This window comes from Ailuropoda melanoleuca, chromosome 7 (genome assembly GCF_002007445.2).
Source record: "Ailuropoda melanoleuca isolate Jingjing chromosome 7, ASM200744v2, whole genome shotgun sequence".
NCBI classification, from domain to species: domain Eukaryota; kingdom Metazoa; phylum Chordata; class Mammalia; order Carnivora; family Ursidae; genus Ailuropoda; species Ailuropoda melanoleuca.
Window position 1 is genome coordinate 96,402,424 of NC_048224.1, and position 20,981 is coordinate 96,423,404.

At 35.9% G+C, this 20,981-nt stretch overlaps 1 protein-coding gene across 2 annotated transcripts in view; it reads right to left on the reverse strand.

Moving 5' to 3' along the window:
• DIAPH3 (diaphanous related formin 3) overlaps window positions 1–20,981 on the reverse strand; it is a 484,281-nt gene that overhangs the window by 192,586 nt on the left and 270,714 nt on the right. For both annotated transcript variants that reach the window (XM_019796633.2, XM_019796631.2), the window contains one exon: window positions 8,725–8,854. In XM_019796633.2, coding sequence (XP_019652192.2) covers window positions 8,725–8,854 — 130 coding nt within the window. The remainder of the gene's footprint in view (window positions 1–8,724; window positions 8,855–20,981) is intronic.

Here is a 20,981-nt window from a genome sequence, read left to right on the forward strand (position 1 = left end):
TTTCTATGCAGGCAAATAAATACCTTTCTCAATGTTTCTATCACTTGTATCATTTATCTAAAGTGTTCATTCATATTTCATATTTTCGTATGGAAATGGAAAACATTTCCAAGTAACTGGTTCCTTAATAATTCCAGGCTGGTAAATTTGTTTTTTTAAATAACATGCAGACATGCAGACACTTCCAGAAAAAAAATAAGCTCCAAGTTGCTGGAAGAGTTGTTGGACGCTAGCTATTTTTTATAGTTTAATAGAAGCCCTCTTTCAAAAGAAATCTTTTTATCAAAGTTCAAAACAGGAAATAAAAATAGTGACTCAGGCTGAAGCAGAGGAAGGAAAATAGAACTCATTTGCCAAATTACGTTCCCTATGCTAGTATGCTCAACCAGTGAAAATGCATTGTGTTGTGCATTTAAGATTTGTACAATTTCCTACATGCATATCGTTCTTTAATTCTTAGAAAAGGAAATACATTTTTCAATAACATAGATCTATGAAATTCTAATGTTTGCATAAGTTTCAGGCAAGACACAGTTGGGATCTGTTCAAATAACTATTGAGAATACATGTTAAAATTACATAATTATACACAGAGACTCACGTTTATCCGCATCATTAATGACAGAATAGGCAGATGTGTGTCAATAAGAAATAATCACTGAAAAACAACAGCTACAACTACAGCAAATAGAGAATATTTACATAGTCGTTATGGTGTGCTGATATTCAAGCTTTATAACTATTTGCACGTATTAACTTATAACCTCACAACAAACTCCTGAATTAAGTACAACTATTATCCCCATTTTACAGGTAAGAACACTGAGTCCCACTGGGGATAAGGAACTCATCCAAGGTTATACCTCTAGCAATGGGCAGAGCTGGGGTTTGAACCCCAGTTGTCTAACTTCAGAGTCTGTGACTGTAACAACAGCTTCCTCCACAATATAACGTCTCTACAACCTGATGGAGGTCACATTTTTATTTTGTCCACTGAAATTATTTATTGGACTTATTATAATTGTCACTTTTAATAAAAATTCTTTACATTCAGAGGCATATGATGGACTTCAGTTTTAATTGCTTTAGTATTTGCATGTGATGATGAAAGAAAAGGGTATTTCATAAGCTCGTCAACAATAACCCTTAAACACCAAAATATGCCACAACATAATGCTAACTGCTTTCCATATATATGTCAATCTGTGTAATTGCGCTTCACCATTTCATGACGCTCCAAGAGGATGGTGCTACTTCCATGCAGTTATGGGAGTGAGGACAAGGATGATTGTAGGGAGCTGGATAGTATCCCTCCCACCCCTCAAATCCATGGCCAAAAGCACTTCAGCATGTGACTTATTTGACAATAGGATCTTTGCACGGGGAATCAGTTAAGGATCTCGAGATGAAATCACCCTGGGTGGCCTTAAATCAAATGACTGGTGTTTTTACAAAGAGAGGCGAGAGCCAGAGACACAGAGGAGAAGAGGATGCCAAGGCTGCTGGCAGCCATCAGAAGCTAAGAGAGAGGCAGGAGATGGCTCCTGCCTGAGAGGCTTCAGAAGGAACCCATCCTACCAACACGGTGACTTCAGACGCCTGTATTCCTGAATAATTAGAGAATAACCTCAGGCACTTCCAGTGGTTAAAGGAGCCTAGTGTGCGCTCATGGGTTATGGCAGTCCCTACGAAGCTCACACAACTAGTACTTCAAGGCTCTGCAGGCTGCATGGAGCCTGGTTTCCGGGGAGCAGCTGGCAATTCNAATTAGAGAATAACCTCAGGCACTTCCAGTGGTTAAAGGAGCCTAGTGTGCGCTCATGGGTTATGGCAGTCCTACGAAGCTCACACAACTAGCGCTTCAAGGCTCTGCAGGCTGCATGGAGCCTGGTTTCCGGGGAGCAGCTGGCAATTCTGCCTGCAGCATTTGAGCCACCCCACGGCTCTTCGCCTAGCAGGCGACAAGTCCACCTTGTAAGCAGTGACACTCAGCAGACTGCCCTGAGCGCTCTCCACCCACCGCTCAGGCTTCCTCAGACTGCACAGATTTGTTATGGTAAGCTAGCCTTCAGAATGCTCTCATTCTGAAATTTTCTTTCACCCACCTTGTTTCTAATTTCCCACTTCCTGTTGCAACACTGAGGGGCCGTAAATACTGCTTTGCAGTCAGCCGTCTGGGAGAGCTCTAAGACCTTGCTTGTCGCTGTTGATCCTGTCCTGTGACTTGATGTCCTGTGACTTGATGTGAGCTATGGCTCACGGGTGACACTGATAGAACTGTTCCAGTAGCTATTTCAAAAATCTGTAGCTAGCCCCAAATCTGCAAACACTGTAAACTGTTAGTTTCTTGAAAAGATTAATGGTGTATTGATGCCACTTTCAGTCTGCTAACCTCCAAAAAGATAGAGAGGTCTTCCTGATGTGTTTTTCTTCTTCATCATCATCTATCAGCCCCAGCAGCGGCCGATTCAGGAAATGTTCTCGGTTCAGTATCTCAAAAAGCAATCTTGAGCTGGAAGTGTAGTTGCTCCATGCCTAGTGTTCTTCAACATCAGTCTATAGAGTCCTTAATCCTTCAAGGGACTTTGGCCATGGTCTTTCTACATTCCATTATGCTGCTTTTCAAAATATTTGCACAGAGCAACAGTACAATACAACCTTACATGCAAGTCTCCCATATAAACTTTGGATGCCAACTCTTTATAGATAATCCCCGGAAATTAATTGGGAGAATTTAAATAAAATGCTAGTCATCAGACAACTTGGACCTTGTAGCCCCTTACCAGCGACCTGAGCTCACAGTATGCTATATATATTTTTCATATATCTTGTAATTACCTTGTGAATGACCCAGTTATATTTCATCCTACCTTTTTATGTTAGAAGTGTTTATCTGAATATAAAATTTTACAAATACTGCCCTTTTAATACATATATGCAAATCTATACGTGAATTATATTTTAAAAATAAATTTATCTTTTATTATATTTGGCTTGTAGTGACATTAAAACTATTCTACAATTCCTAAGTACACTTATTAGATCGGTACAGATTATCCAATTAGATCATTGAGACCTAACTACACAGGAGTCATGAAGTAGCTTCCCAGACATAACTTGTTACTCTACCATCTAGCTGCAGAAGCATGCTACACAGGTAGGAGATAGCAAATGTTTTCACTATTTCTATAGATAATGCAAAAAAAAAAAAAAAGTACAACCATCCATCCACACCTCCCTTTCAGAAGAGTCAATGGATAATTCAGAGTGCTACTAGCTTTTATCGGCTACTTGCTTATAATAAAATTACAACTATTAAAGTAGCAAAACAGAGGTAGGTAGTAAAGAAATATACATAGGGATGCAGTGAGTATAAGAAAAGACAACAGAACAAAAACTTAACATACCAGTGTAAACAAATGCATTCTAAAATAAAATCTAGGAGATACCATAGATCTAACCCTAAAATTAAATGTGAATATTCATGAATATATTTACCTAGATTGCCTCAATATTTCCTCATATATGTGCGAATTTATATCGTGTCTATTCAAAAAAGGAATTGAGGCATACTTGTAATTATATAAAATCGTGTGATAATTCACAGTTTGTACAAGAACCTTTGATATCCTGAAATTGCGTACTAGTGCACACCTAACACAGCAGGTCTATGACTGTTTAAGTGATCTAATCAAGTAGAACGTCATTCTGCACATGCTATTCTATTCTACAGCTGAAAAATTCTAAGTCAGAAAAGAGCCTTAAGTTATTCTATTATAATGTGTGCTAGGTCCACATCACAAATGCCATGGGCTGGGGCTGGGAGGCTTAAACAGCAGAAACTTCTCTTCTCACAGTTCTGGAGTCTAAGATCAAGGTGTCAGTAGCTCTGGTTTCTTCTGGAGCAAGGAGATGGCCTGGGCTTGCGATGGCCGCCTTCTTGCGGTGTCCTCACATCACTGGTCTGTGTGCATGAGAATCCCTGGTGTCTATCTGTCCGAATTTCCTCCTCTTATAAGGAGACAATTTACACTGGATTAGGGCCTACCCTAAGAGCCTCATTTTACATAATCACCTCTTTAAACACCTATCTCCACAATCAATCACAATCTGAGATACTAAGGATTAAGGCTTCCAAATATGAAGGGCTTGGACACAGGGGACAGAATTCAGCTCCTAACAGAATATATTTTTCTGCCCTTTATTGACAATTCAATTAAAGCAATACCCTATGTGATTGTCGTCTATAAATTATTTTATTATGAATGTCCCCTCCCATGTTCTTTCAAATGATTTCACTATATTGGGAGAAATGTACACAAATGAGTATTTTCATAAAACTCTAATATCCTACAATTGATTTGAAATGCCAGATGAATTATTTATCTCACAAAATTATGAGGTCCCAATCTATGACCTCCCTAACATAAGGTTATTTATGTTAAGTCTGTTGCACAATGAATATTTTTATGTAGTTATAGTACACACTTAATGTCTAAAATGCAATTGAATTAATAATTAATCCTGAATATTCAAAATATATACATCAAACTAATAAATTTTAATTGGCATTTTTACAAGTGTATAGTATAAGAAGGTTAATGGGAGGCTTTGAAAATGCTTTCTGCTTGTTAGAGCAGATGAATTTGAAATTTCAAACACTATACATTTCCAGGTGGCAGCCACCTGTAAATGAAGTGTTCTAAGTGCTCACAGTAGGTGAATAAAAGATAAACATTTGGTATTTAGTAAGCCATTTATCATAAAATGTTGGAAAGTCATGAGGCACTGGAATTGGAGATGCATTTGAGTAGACAAATATTTGGGTCAGACCAAAGAGTTACTACCTAAGAGCAAACAGTCTTAAAAGCAGAGATGTCAATAAAATGGAGAGGGAAAATATCAAATGTAAGATATCAAAGAATGCTCCCAAAAGTTAAACACGTGGAAATGGAAAAAAGTGAAAAATATTAGAAACAGGGAATCATTAAATCCACTCTGACAATACACTGAAGGCGGCCCATTCTCTAGAAGCGAATTCCATCTCCAGGGGTTCCAGGAATAATCTCTAACCTACACTCTGAGTTCTTAAAAGGTGGTCTAAGATTTTCTGGAAAACATACGAATTTATCCTTAAGGAAAGAGTAGAGCACACTGAAACTTAGGTGAGGCTCCCCAGAACAACCAGGAAAAAAGCACCAGAGGGAAGGTGACATTTACTCTAAGCTGCTCGATGAAGGAGGGAACGAGGCAACATTCTAGGCCACAGCCGTCACTTCCCATAGATTTAACTTAGAATCTACCACACGGCTCGCAGTTGACACGCTGAAGGCTGTAAAGAGACAAGGCGAATGACAAGGGGGAAATCAAAAGAAAGGGTGCTAGGAAGGAGTTTCTCAAGTAAATAAAATTTGGGGATGAGAGGTTATGGGTGTAGGAATTAAGAGCCACATTTTATGGCATATTGTGATCTATGCATGTGGTGTGGCTGGAGATGGCCAGTACACTGTTGGATATGCAAATGTGGAGCTTAGAAGGGAAGACTGGGGTGCAAATTTGTAAGTCATTAACGGAACGATAGTATGTAAGTCCTTGGAAACTGAAGAGATCACCTAAGGAGTTATGGGGAGAAAGGAAAAGAAGGGCTCCGTATTAGGCTAATAACACTGACTATACTTAGAGGCCACATCAAAGAGGAGGAGGAAGTAAAGGGTCCTGAGAGTGTAAGAGGAGCCAGTTAGGGCAGGAGCCAGATGCCAGTGAGGTGAGGTCACCTGGGTTGCACCAAAACACCAAAACTAAACCTTGGACTAGCAACAAGACAAGGGCACAGTTTCCAACACTGAGTAATCACACAACAGCTGCTTATCAAATGAAGAAGTGAGTTCCAGACTGGACTTGCATGGCATTCCTAGAATTCAGACTATCTAGGGAAGAAGAGAAATATATGGCTGAGATACGATAACCCTAAAAGAGGGCTGAAAAAAGCGACACTATAAACTTACCTTAGTTTTACTTTAATACACTCCCCAAATCCCCAGAGTTTTTTCATACTTTCTACTCATTAATAAAATACCAAGTTAATAATGAAGCAGGTTATTGTGAAATAATCAATAAAACCTTCATATATTAGAGTCCATTAACTTCAACTGTTTAGACAAGAGAACAATGTATTCAACCCTTCAAAGACCAGGAAAAAAAAGAAAGAAAGAAAGATTGCAATGGTATATAGAAATACAATAATGACCCAAAATATTTTCACTGAAATACAACAGAAAAGCTGTAAGCCATTATCTCTTAGAAAAGAAGCAGCCCTAATGAAGTAGATTTTTGAAAATTGTCATACAGGCAAGCTCATTAGTTGCAATGAAAGATCCCCCTGCTGATCCACGAGGACTTAATGGCCAGGATTTTGTTATGTCTCAAAAACAAAGGTACTTTTTAATTCATGTGATAGCTCACTGAGGAGATTTCAAATATGGAAACTTTTAAATGATGATATATAATATAAAAGCACTGAAATTTTCCAAAGCAAACACAGACTTAATTCATCCAAAACTATTACATTCATTCCCCTAAAATCTCATTCATTAATAAGGTAATAGAATCACATGAAGAAATTGTGCTCAACAATCACCTACACTATATAAAAAAAATCTATATCCATCTATATCCATATATATCTATCTATATCTCAGTGATGGCTTTTCTATTTCAAATATCTAGTTGGCTGCTCCCGGTGAAACATATTCGTGCTATCTGCTGACTTATACACATATGCATGCCTCCGCTATAACAGATGGAAATGAAAAACCTCCAAGGCCCGAGAATGCCCCAGTAGAAACATTAAAAAAGAAAACAAACAGAAGTATCTAATTACCAAGTTACTACTCTACAAGCCCTTATCAAAGTTAGTTTTCAAAAGCAAAATAATAAAATATTTATACAGAATTTTAAGTACAATCAAGTGAGTCAAAATGGTATTTTAGAAACTTAATTTAGAGCACAACTGCTGGACAATAAATTCTACACTAAAACGTACATCTGAAAGAGAAGTATGTTCCAGCTCACTGTTCAGTTTTAGAACAGGAGGAAAAGATGGTGAAATGGTCATGAATGCAAACTGTTATCATCATAAGATGCTTGCACGGATTTAATTCTTCCCAAAGACCTAATGTTGATATAAGCTATTGCTCTACGCAGCTATCTTTTCTCCAGAAAAAGAAAACTCTATAAAGTTCAAGGCATTATGTACAACTTTTTCATCTACTATTCTTTTACTTATCATGCTCACCACTCATTACTTTGAATTTTCCCACTTTCAATTCTCTTTTGGCCGGTTTACTTAAATTTTATTCCCAAATTTCAGAAATCTCATTTTAGAGAAGTTACCTTCCCTGAATCAATCACTTAAAAGCTATTTTGACTATCATTGAGTTATGTTTAATGCTTTTTTTTCCGTGCACTTTGCCCTATGTCATTGTTCAATATAAGAAAATAATTTAATTATTTTCCATTAAAACACTTATATCCATATATTCCATTAAATTCTATTAAAACACTTATACCCATATATACAGTCATTATCTTCTTATAACAACGACATTCTTAGGTAGTACTAGGGCAAATTAACTAATTCCAACATCATTACAACAATAGTATGCAAGAGCAAAAAGTAAAAAGCTTATTTTTGGTCTTAAAAATCCAGACTTATTTCTAACTCTCCCCCACCCTCCCCACCACCTCAGCAGGCTATATGAGATCAGTACTTTGAAGAAACATAAATCTCAGAAAAAACCGTCAAAGAACATCTCATCCAATCACATTGCCACTCTGAAGATACACTGCTACAATCCTCATTTTATGGAAGAAACAAAGGGAGTAGAAAATGACAAAGGTGATTTTTTTAAAGAAGGAATATTCACTAAAATGGGGGGGGATGAAGTATTCTTAAGTTGACAAATTCCAACTTTAGGAAGACAATAACCAACAAACAACACAAAAATAGTCTGACATTTCTAATGATCAGTTTTCAACACAATGACAATACAGATTTCCCACCGTTTCAAATGAGTTGTCTTCTAAGAAGTATGTATGTACACAGATACTCATAGAAATGTGTATCCATAAATTGGTTGCTGGAGCAAGTAAAATTTTTTCCATAGAATAGGTTATATAAATAAAAACTGGATGCTTCAGGTGGTCAAAAATTGCATTTAAACCATATTATAACCAACTATTAATAACAGGTCCTATCCTATCCTGACCCTTTGCAACCTGATCTAAATCCAGTAGGGACAGAAGCAGGTGAGGTATCTGGGTATTAGAAAGGACTGGAAGGAATTTCCAGCAGTTTGGTCTCTACTCGGACAAAGGATGCAGTCTCTACCTTCAGTGTGGGTGGAGACAGATCTAGAACTTCGGCTAACTGGGGACACTGATTACTGGGGCTTGGCCCAGACACAATGATTGTCCCCAAGTGAAGGATCCTGGCTCAAGTGAGCGTCACCATGGCGATGGTGGAGGCAGCTGAGCGGCAGAGGGTGGGGCCGGCAGGTATTCATAAGGTTTCAACTACACAACGTATTTTTTTATATTTTTAAAAATATATTTAAAACACTGTGGCAAAGTAGCAAATATGTTCAAATAAAAGGCATTATTTTCCATCTATATGTACTAATTGAAGACCCAGAGCGGTGAAATGTTTTCTATAAAAGCACAAACCTTTACTGGCTTTGTCTAAATGTTCCAAATCATCCACAAAATTCAGGATATCAGGGTACTTTTCTTCACATACTTCCACCAGAAAATGAAGTAGTGTTGTTTTCTGATCAGCAGATTTCGTGTCCTTTAGCTAGATAGGACAAGAGGGAGAAAAAACAGTCAAAAATATTTTGATAATCTGCCTACTTACCTGATGTTAATACTATATTCTGTAGGTAAGAGGTAAATGAATTGTAAATTTAGTTAATTCTATTTTTGAATTGCAAACGTTTAAGTACTTGAAAAGCTACTCTTTAAGTATTGTTGTTTTAAGTTACTAACATTTGTTGAAAAGAAAGTATAAGCTTAATCCAATCTACTATGCAACATTTTATGGGAAAAAATACATGATAAACACTTAGGAGAACAGAATAACCTGAAACTCTACATAATAATGGTATTTAAAACAACCCCAGGCTTTCATTCCTTTTTTTTTTATTTACTTTTAATTTGGCACATATTTATGGACCGCCTACTAGATGCTGTAGGAATTGGAGGTGCAACAGCAAATAAGACACAGAGTTGTTCCGCAAGAAGCTATTTGGGGGGGAAATACACACACACACGTACATTTACCTTGGTGTGACCAACAGTATAGTAAAAATAATCACAAAGAACGCCTCAGAGAACAGGACCTCTGGACTAAACACTGCGAGACAGGAATGGGATTAGGGAAGGCAAGAAGAAAATTCAGAAGTGCCATACCATGAGCAGATGGAGCAGTATTTGAAAAAGGCCACACTTGTGGAAGAAAACGACACATTTGAGGAGTCTGAGTGACTTGGAAAATGAAGTGTGTGTGGAAGAGGACAATAGAGAGAGTACAAAGGTATAAAGCTGGGAAGATAGGAAAAGACCAGAAAACAGGGGGAAAGGTATGCCATGCAGCAGAAAGAAGATTTTGATCCCTAAGAACTGGGAGTCTTTAAACTGGGTAAGAGATGATGAGATCTACGGTTTAGAAAGCTCCCTCTAGCACTGTGTGGATGAAAGACAAAAAGCAAGGGAAAGAACAGACGCAGGGAAAGTAACTTAAAAACCTGTAACAACAATCCAGGCAAGGAAAGACAAGGGCCTGAGCCAGGGCACTGCGGTGGGGATGGAGATAATGGGACAGAGGGGCCATGGAGACCCAGGTGGTGCCATTAATTGAAGTAAAGGGAAAGACAGAGAAACAGAGTTGGGTGGGGTACGCTGCACAAAGAGACTGGTTTCAGTTTTGAACTAGTTTGAAGCTTTTAAGTAACATCCAAGCAAAAATACCCACAAAGGACGTAGATTGGATACAGGCGTAGAAAAATGTTTCTCGGTCTTTTTCTTTCATAATTGCTGGCTAAAGAGCATTTTTAGGTATTTTTTTCCTCATCATGTGCACCCAAGAAATTTTAAAATCATAGGTATACTGTATATCTATTCATGCACTGTATGTATATCTATGCTTTGCACATAAAAACAACAAGATACTTTTGCTTCCCAAGAACCAATTTTCTATCTCCTGGGGGTGGATAAACTGTTGAGCATACCTGGCTAGAACTCAGAGGAGTATAACGGTCTAGACCCACCAGATTGTGAGCCTTTAGTCCCCAAAGATTAATAGTTGATCAAATGAACCCAAACGGGCACACAGAACGAAAGCAGATACATATTTATATACAAATATAAGACTTAGTTGTAATCCCAGTTCACAAGTTATTTTTTTCCATGCTAAAGGCAGTTAGAATCCTTCAGTCTGTTTTCACATATATTGAGAATGTTAATCTGATTTATTAAGCTACCTTTCGATCCATAGTTTCCCTCATACTATCATCTTTAATGAGTAAGGCCAGAGTAAAAGTAGCAAACTTTCATAAATATAATAATTTCTTCTTGTATAACCAAGATGTAGCATAAAAGCTGTCTTTTAGTTTTGTTTTTATTTATTTTTTAAAGCACCCTAATAGTGAACTCTTCTATCCCCCTACCCTCGTGAAAGCAATGACCGCCTGGGGAACAGCATCCCTTCTGTGGACTCTCAGCTCCCGACTGCCACTAATTACATCCCTTCTTCACCATGCTCCCTTCCTGTGAAACTCCATATGCAGCCTGTATGGAATGTTGATTAGAACAAGCAACACCTACCTCTATAATGTGTAAAGCCTGGGAAGAGCTTTCCAGTACTATATATGATGCAACTAAATAGCCAGGAACTGCTAGGATTAATAGATCAAGAAATCTCATGATCTAACAACAACCAACTGGATCAATCTTGATCTTTATTCATAAGCAATAAAAATTCAGAATTAGAATTCTGGAATATAATATAGTTTATGGCATCTACCAGTTTAGTCAATGTTAAGTATACAAGTCAAACAAAGATTCAAGTTATTCAGAGACCAACACAAAGCTAAGAGAGTAATTCATGGAGGAGGGTGCTGGGCTGGCTGTATTACGGAAAACATCGCCTGGTTAGCAAGTAGAGTAGTAGCAACAGTCTAATACTAAAAAGTAGATCTACTGAATGGTAAATGGAAGCAAAATTCTCCCATCCTTTCAGAATCTGTGTTTAACAACTGCAAGACAAAAAGAAAAATCAAATTTCCAAATGAATTTCAAAGTAAACCTAATAAATGAGAAGAAGTTCAGATGAGAAACAAAGATGGCAACCAACTGTTGATAACATACTGTGTCTCATTCACAAACTGCTACGTGGCTTTAAATTCCAGGGAGGAGAATCTTCATACAGGTCCTAACATTCTCAGGAAAAAGTACACAAAGGTATTCTTCCTGTCCCAATTACTCTATTCCCTCCCTTCTTCCCCTCAAATCGCTTTATGAGAAAGAATGAAAAAAGGCCACCTTCTAAAAGCATGAATGCACAAAATATTTATCAACGTCTTTATCTACATGCTCAATTTTTTCCCACTTTTTGATAAACATGAACAAAAAGGGCACAATCTATTTCCACTAATTACTCATATCATATATAATTGGCGACTGAGCTAGAAGAATAAGGAAAGCTCGGGGGATGGTGCTAACTTTGTTGAAGAGAAAGAGCAGTTTACGTGAGCACACTTCGTAACGCTAACTCTTGGAAAGAAAACGAAGCTAAAATATTTCCTTTAAAAATTCTTTTAGGTTTAAAAAATATGCTTTATTTAAATTTTAACAGACATTGCTTGACAGGCTTCCTTTTGTTTTATTGCCAAGAGATGTATCTTGCTGATGAGTTAATCATGGCTGTTAAGGAGAATTTCTTATTTGTATATTGTTTCTTTGAGGTACATTTAATGCAGCATGGATGTCAAATAAACAAAAAGATGGATGGAGTTTCTTCAACTGCTCTGCTCATTCCAGACAAAATAATGTTAAAAGAAGATCCTGTAATAAATCATGGCCTAGTTGTCACTCTGGAGTAGAATTCCTTTGTAGCTACAATGCAACGTTTTGAAATATTTTTAAGCTATTCAGCACAAATATTTAAAGAATATTCCATTGTTTTAATCACAAGGAAAATTCCTTAAATAAAAACTGAGTAAATTTTTGGTGATCCTCAGAATCCAAAGACCCCTTACTCTTTGACTAATGACACTTAAATCAAAAGAATATTGCCAAATTAACTCTGCTCCCATTATTGTGTTTCTATTATCTAAGTATGTATTAAAACAGCAGACACTCTAGCTGTTGCAGACATTGCTGAACATCATAAAATGACAAAATTAAGAGACTCTGTAATTGCCCCACGAACATTCTAGAAGACTCTAACTTGTGAATAGCATTAATACCATTAATATTGATAATGATCAATATTAATAATCAAATTTTAATTATAAATATTAATAATAGTCAATATTAATGCCACTAACACTAATACCATCGATATTATCATAGCCACAGCTCTTATGTGGCGCTTTTCCTGAGACCAGGAGTAGCCAAAAGAAAAGATATATTTAGTGCTCAAAACACACAATAGCTTTATGAGGAACCAGTATTATACCCATAACTAAGGAAGAGAAAAAAGATTTGAGAGATCATGTAGCATACTCCAGATCATATAGCTACTATCTGGTAGAGTCAAGGTTTGAGCCCATGTCTGTGTGAATCCAAAGTTCACAACCACTACAAAATACAGTTCTGCTACAAAAATCTTGAGATTATTATGTATCAAAAGAAACAAATTTCTCAAAACCACAGTGGACAAAAATGGTAGTAAGACAACAAAAGAACATCAATGCAATTTGAAATACTGAAGCCCTACAACCTTCTAATTCTAGCCTGGAAAGCCTCTAAAAACAGACACCTTCTACCCTGAGGTCATCTCTAGTTCTGAGAGCATGACATTCCTTCTAGTGCTTTATCTATAAACTTAATAAAATGCCACCTGAATCTTATCACTCAAACAGCAAGTCTTTCAACATTGCTGGTAGATTAGTGCTGACAAAATACTATACGAATATGGTTAGATGAAAAGACAGCTGTTAAGTTTAACCTTTAACAGACTTGAATACGTATATGTACTAACATCATATTCCATCTTAAATCCTATGCAGAATAAAGTGATTTGTGTACGTACAAAATAGCAACTCTAAATTTAAGTTAAAGGTATTCACATAAAAATAGATGTGTTAACACATACTGTCAAAGAATATATATTTTCTCAGACAGAAAGTCAACATGCCAGTAAAAACTCACTAGTGAAAAATTCATTAGTGAAAACCACAATTATACAATGAATAATGTTTTTGATATGTGTAACCACATTAAGAAAATAATCAGCATGCTAATTAAATTTTTTAAAAAGATTGGTTTTGTCTCTATAATGGAAATAAAAATCTTAATTTAAATGAAATAAGATGCTTAACATCATCTATGTCTGCCATGACTATTAATACCAATAATAAAACTTCCATAGTGATTTTCAAGATTGAGATCAATTAATATTAGGTAAAAAAAGATATTAGACAAATAATTTGTGATATTCATTTATAAAAATAATTTATATTGTGTAATTTTCATTTTAAAATGAGAGCTGAAACATTATTAAATAAGAAAGTGCTTTCTATAATATGAATTCCTATAATTATAAGCTGATTTCTTCCAATCCCCCCAACTTTCTCTGAATTACGTTTTAAATTTATTTGTCTTGGATTTTAGTGAGCACAGAAACTGCAGTGTTAAAAGCATTTTTGCACTGTAGTAAAAATTTTAGATTACGTTATCTACTGTATTGTTCAAAGTTCTGTTTATTTGTACAGCGTTCTTATTCCACGAGACATTTAAAACAGCTCACTGATCTTTAGTTAATATAAATGGATCAAATACGCTAATTTTAAATTAAATGTTTTACCTTTTATTTTTTAAACACTTTTTTTAAAAGCAGTTTCAGCTTTACAGAAAAAAATGAGCAGAAAATAACAAGGTTCCCATATACCCTCTCCTCCACACCAATTCCCCCATTAGTAACATTTTACATTAGGTGTGGTACACATCACAACTGATGTGCTGATACTGATGCACCATCACTAACTTAAGATCTGCTGTTTACATTAGGGTTCACTCTGCCTTCTACAGAGTTTCGTAGTAGTTTTGAAGAATGCATAATATCACGTATCTACCATTACCCTGTCATACAGAATAGTTTCACACACACCCCAAATTCCCTGTACTCTCCCTTCATCTCTTTCTTCTTCCCTCCCCAATACAACCCCTGGCAAGCATGGATCTTTTTACTGTCTCTATAATTTTCTCTCTTCCAAAAAGCCATATAGTTGCAATCGTCCAGTACGTAGTCTTTTCAAATTGGCTTCTTTCCCTTAATAGGCATTTAAGTTTTCCTCCAAGTCTTTTCTCGGCTTGGGAGATCATTTATTTTTATTACTGAATAGTATTCTATTGTATGAAGGCAACACAGTTTATTCATTCACCTATTGAAGAACATCTTGGCTGTTTCCAAAGTTTGGCAATTAAAAATAAAGATGCTGTAACCATTTTTGTGCAGGTTTTCAACTCCTTTGAGTAAGAGTGTGATCACTAAATCCTATGTTAAATATATGTTTAACATGGAGTGCCTGGGTAGTGAAGTCAGTTAAGTGTCCGACTCTTTGTTTCAGTTCAGGTTGTGATCACACGGTCATGAGATTGAGCCCTGCATCAGGCTCTGCTCTCAGTGTGGAGTCTGTTTGAAATTCTCTCTCCTTCTCCCTCTGCCCCTCCTGCTCATGCTCTCTAAAATAAATAAATAAAACTTAAAAATAAAAATCTATGTTTAACTGGGTACCTGCCAAGCAGTCTTCCAACGCAGGCCTACCATTCTGCATTCCCTTCAGTAATGTATGAGAGTTCCTACTGTACTACATCTGTGCAGGATTTGGTCTTGGTCAGTGTTTAAGATTTTAGCCATTCTAATAGGTGTGAAGTGTTATCTCATTGTTTTAGCTTGCAATTCTCTAATGGCAAACGATGCTATCTGTTCATACATTTATTTGCCATTTGTCAATCTTTGGTGATGTGTCTGGTCAGGTCTTTTGGCCATTTGTTTTCGTGTTGAGTTTCAATAGTTATTTTTATATTTGGGATAGGTATTTGTATATTTTGGATAGGTATTTTGCAAAGATTTTCTCCCAGTCTGTGGTCTGTCTTCTATCTTAACAGTGTTTTTTGCAGAACAGAAGTTTTTAATTTTAATGAAATCCAACTTAGCGATATTCTTCTTTCAAGGATCATGCTTTTGGTATCCCATCTAAAAAGTCACTGCCAAACCTGAGGTCACCTAGATTTTCTCTTCCCTTCTAAAAGTTGTATAGTTTGCATTTTACATTTAGGCCTCCGTCCATCTTGAGTTAACTTTTATGAAAGACCTGAGGCCTGTATGTAGATACATTTTTTTTCCCCATGCTATGTGCACTGGTTCCAGAACCACTTCTTCAAAAGATTATTATTTCTCACTTGAATTACCTTTGCTTCTTTGTTAAAGATTTGGTTGTATTTCCGTGGTGTTATTTCTGAGCTCTCTATTCTGTTCCATTCATCTACTTTTTTAACCAATATGTTTTGATTACTGCAGCTTCTTAAGTCTTCAAGTCCAGGAGTATCAGTCCTCCAATTGTGTTCTTCTTCAGTGTTGTGTTGGCTATTCTGGGTCTTTTACATATCCATATAACCTTTAGAATCAGCTTGTCAATATTCACAAAGTAATTCACTGGGATTTTGATTAGGATTGCACTGAATCTATAGATCAAGTTGAGAAGAAGAAACATCTTAATACTGAATATTCTTTTCCATTAACATGGAATATCTACTTCTTTATTAGATCTTTTTTTTATTTCTTTCATCAAAGTTCTATAGTTTTTCTCATAAGAATCTTGTTCATATATCAGCATTATTCTTTTGTGTACTAACATAAATTATATTGTTTTTACTTCCACGTTCCAATTGTTCATTACTGGTATTTGGAAAGTGATTAACTATTTTTTTATGTCAATCCATAACCTGAAACTTTGCTATAATCACTTATTAGTTTCAGGAAGTGTTTTGTTTTGTTTTCTTTTTTTTTTTTTTTCCTTTTTGGTCAATTCAGGGGGATTTTCTATGAAGCAATCACTTCACCTATGAAAAAAGACATTTTTATTTATTCCTTCTCAATCTAAATACCATTTATTTCATTTTCTTGTCTTACTGCATTAACTAGGACCTCCAATACAGTGTTGAAGAAGAATGGTGAGCAGGGACAGATTTTCCTTTTCCACAATTGAAGAGGGAAAACATTCAGTTTCTTACCATTAAGAATGATGCTAGCTGTAGTGTTTGTAGATATTCCCTATCAACTTGAGGAAGACCCCCTCTATATTTCTAGTTTGAGTTTTTGCATGAATGGATGTTGAATTTTATCAGACGCCTTTTCAACATATATTAATATGATCAAATGATTTTTCTTATTTAGCCTGTGGATGTAATGGATTCCATTAAGTAATTTTCAAATGTTTAACAAGCCTCCCATACCTGTAATAAATCTCACTTGGTTGTGGTATATAATTTTTTTATACATCATTGGTTTTGGCTTATAAAATTTTGCTGAGAATTTCTGCATCTATGTTTATGAGAGCTATTGGCCAATAATTTTCCTTTCTTGTAATGTCTTTGCCTTTGGCATGCACCCATTTTATCATCATACTCCCCCACCTCTGCCACATAAAAACAAATGTTCACAAATGCCACTAACTATAAAGATAATAATGCTGCATGTTTTGCCTCTATCCCAAAAACGTAAGAGCAATGCAGACCCTTGACAAAGAAGAGGTACACAATAAGTTCCTCCAGGAATGGAGCACCTATTCTTGTTTTTTCATTTTTAAAACATATAAAAATGGGAGACTGGACTAAAACAGGGATGGCTGGTAAGATTCATCTTGGGTGCAACCTCTAATGGATAGTAGCCATCTGTAAGTACAGTATTAAGGACAATGCTGAGTCTGCATGTTGGGGTAAAGGAAGTTTGATAGATTAGCTATGCTTTTTGTGAGAATGGTGAGATGATGGCAAACAGTGTATTTGCTGTTTACAAGCAAAGCCACTCTAATTCTAGTGAAAGAATAATTTCAAGTTACAATGCTTAATAGCAATTAAAAAAAAAGGTAATGTGAATAAAATTTATCAAAAACATTACTTAGCAAAACCAATCAAATATTTCTTAGAAAATGCCATAGGTTAATTGTGGTAATGAATGAATCAAAGGCGTTAAGAATCCTAAATGTTTCACATTGCTTTGGAAGTCAGTATTTCAGTGACTTAATTGGCTGGATGTGAAATAAGAATGGCATTTGTTATCTGCAAGTCTTTGGCCAAAAATTGCTTTACTTTCAAAGGGTGCCAGAATTCACTGGTGTGATTTTGCCAATCCGATAAAGAATAAAAACCTCCCTAAAATCCTTCTGAAACACAATGCAGATGGAACAATGGATTTGTCTGGCAGAGGTCTTTCTTCAAAATAACTCCACAGAGTGAAGGAAAAGGCGATATACGAGAAGCAAAATTTCACAAAAGAAGCTTCACAGTATTACCCTATGTGGCTGTAACAGGTGACAGGCAGAGGTATTTGTCTCCTGCTTTTTATAATGACTGAAACTGCACCCGTACAAGATAGAGCCCTGCAAAATAACTCAGGACAGTGGCCATCAACTTATGTCAGTTCCTCTGTGTGCCTGAGATTCACACTCCACTCGCTCCTTTTCTTCACTTTCAGAGTAGTGCTCAGCTTGGCACGGAAAAAAAAAAAAAAAGCAGCAGTTTTTGGAAATATTTTCAACACTCATCCTTACGTGAAGACATGGAGTTGTTTCTTTTTTGTTTTTGTTCTTGTGTTGGCTGGGTTTTGCTTTTGTATGTTTGTTTGCTGGCTGGTTCCACACCACCAATCAGGAATTTTCCATTGTGGGATAAAGAAGGAGGGCAGAAGACAAAGTAATTCTCAGTTCAGTTTGTGTATTAAAATTACCTGGGGGACCTTTAAAAAGCCACTAATCAAGATCCATATCCATACATGCTGAAGTAATTGATCTAATGTGGAGCTGACACGTCAGTATTTCTTAGAGGGCACTCCAAGGTACTACAAGAAAAGCTGTTCATAATTTCACAAAATCACCCATTGGAGTTGGTGGGGGCATTAAACAAAAAGGAAATTAAAGTTTTGTTCTTCGGTTTTATTCCTTTAAAAATCTTCTCCCGGGGTGCCTGGGTGGCTCCGTCAATAAAGCAGCCAGCTCTTGATTTCAGCTCAAGTCATGACCTCAGTGTCCTGGGATAGAACCCCAGTTGGGCTCTGCACCCAGCAGGGACTCTGCTTCAGGATTCTCTCTCCCTCTGCTTCTCCCCCCATTCGCTCAAGCGCGCGCTCTCGCTCTCTCTCTCTAAAATAAATAAATAAATCTTTAAAAAAGAAAGAAAGAAAGAATATAAAAATCTTCTTCATCACAGCTTTGGTCAGCTTTATTCTACTTTTGGTTAGCCTGTGCTTGTAAAAAGAATATATAGGAGATCAGATAAAAAATTTCATGCACTTCAATGAACAGACAAAAAAAAATCTTTTAAATGGACAAAAAATCAAAATCAAGAGAGGAGACAAAAACAAATCTTGCTTCCCACTGCCTACCCTTTTAATACCTAACTTCTAACCCCTCCACGCTCCCATTACTAGGTATCCTTTGATGACTTCATCTTTGAGATGAACTCACTGCATGGTCTACTGACACAGAGAATAGAAAAATTTCCTACAAAGTGATTAATACTGATACATTTATAATGGAATCAATAATTACTTGTTTCTGCAGTTTTCCTCAAAGTAGCATAAACACTGACAAAAGTTACTATAATTCGTAAACTCTTCCAAAATTCATATCTACTATCCTGATATAGTTTATTTGATTACTCAGAAGAAAGAGCTACATTTTATAGCTACATCATCCAGTTGTATCAATCAGGATAATTTGTTACTCTGAAATTACCTATCATTAGACATTAGGAAATATTGAACAGATGTTATAGCCATAGTGTGTGGGTTGATAACATCTGCTTTTTAAATTTACAAGTTAAAGCTCTCTCATATACTTTTACGGTGTTAAACTTTGATGATTGGGTCAACTCACTCTTTTGCTAGAATACAAATCTACTTGAAGAAATAAAAAAAGATCTTTGCCCTACCAACAGGTTCTCTAAGAAAATTAACTTCAACACTAAGCACATATGAATTTTTTCTAGGTGGGCATTTTGGTCAGGTGATCACCTACCATTTACTGACTGAATTTCTAAGGATATGGATATGCATTTAATCAATAGCAAGTCCTGAAAAAAGAATATAATTTCCAATTGCATATTATCCAATTCTTACCTCTTTGGAGGACTTCTGAATGACAAGAAGTCCATCCATTCTTTTATATATTCTAAGGTTTAGCCTTTTAAATAGACGAGTCATCAGAAAGCAACGTACTTATACCATTTTACTTAAACTAGGAATAACTTTATGTAAACGAAAAGTGCATTTGTATCTTACCATGAGGGTTCTCTTGGAGTGTCAGACACTAAGAGGCTCTGGTCCATACTTGTAGGGAAAGGCAAGGGAGGGGAGGGAGAGAGATTCTAAAAGAAAGACCTTAATGAAAATGACTCTTTCATTTACTGTTTTAAAGAACACGGTTCGACATCATATTTTTCTTTTATGACAATACACATGAAAATTTTCTTGTGAAGTTCAGCTTTAGCTAATGAGAGAAACCTCATCTTTAGCTCATGTAAAATTTCATTACCATGTTTGTCCTTCACTGAGTCTCAAACCTAAACACCTATGCTTTCATAGATTCTCACTTTTGTTTATCTTACTTTTCATATTTTACTTTTATGTTTATTTATCATAGGCCACATCAAATCTTCAGGTTAAAAAAGTGCTCACAAATCTTTCCTTCTGAACTCAGAGAGTTACTGTACTTAGCTATCTCAATTATACATGTATACAAAGATGTACTATAGCCCCCAAAATTAAACTATACTATATACAGATTTCATGACTCATGTAATTATTTCTAAATGATACAAAGTTAATATGAATTTTCATACACTTCATACTAGAGCTAAATTTGTAAAGTATATTTAAAAGTAAAGATTTTGAATATAGAATATTAAATGTCATATAATTACACAGCATGTTTAACAGATTAAAATATTACCCTTTCTACTGTCAAATAAATATGGAATTCCTTTTATGGGGGCTTATCATCAAACCAAATGCTTTATAGTCAGTGTGAAAATTCAATCACAATTGTCAAAGATCAAGCTGCTACTTCTGATAAGAAACATGATGAGATATCATCTTGTTCAATATATGCATTCAACTTGACATGTAGGCTAATAAAAAATATAAAGTTGTAGTATTTATTTTGTTCCTTGCACAACAGAAGGCTTCTAATAGGGATGATCAAAATATCTAGTATCATTGCCTGAAAATACAGTTGACTCTTATCTGGAGACAGATTAACTGGCTTACAGATTAAACTACAGTAAAATAATAGCAACATGCATTGCGCTTGTAAATTACCATGCATCAGCCACTGCATATCAGTAGGAGAGCTTGTCTACTTTCAACTACATAACTAAGAGGCACAACTTTGTGTCCATTTTGTCTATTGCATTGTCATTCACTCTACAGCTATTTATTATTTACCATGCACCAGGCACTGTATTAGGCTACTCTACCTCAT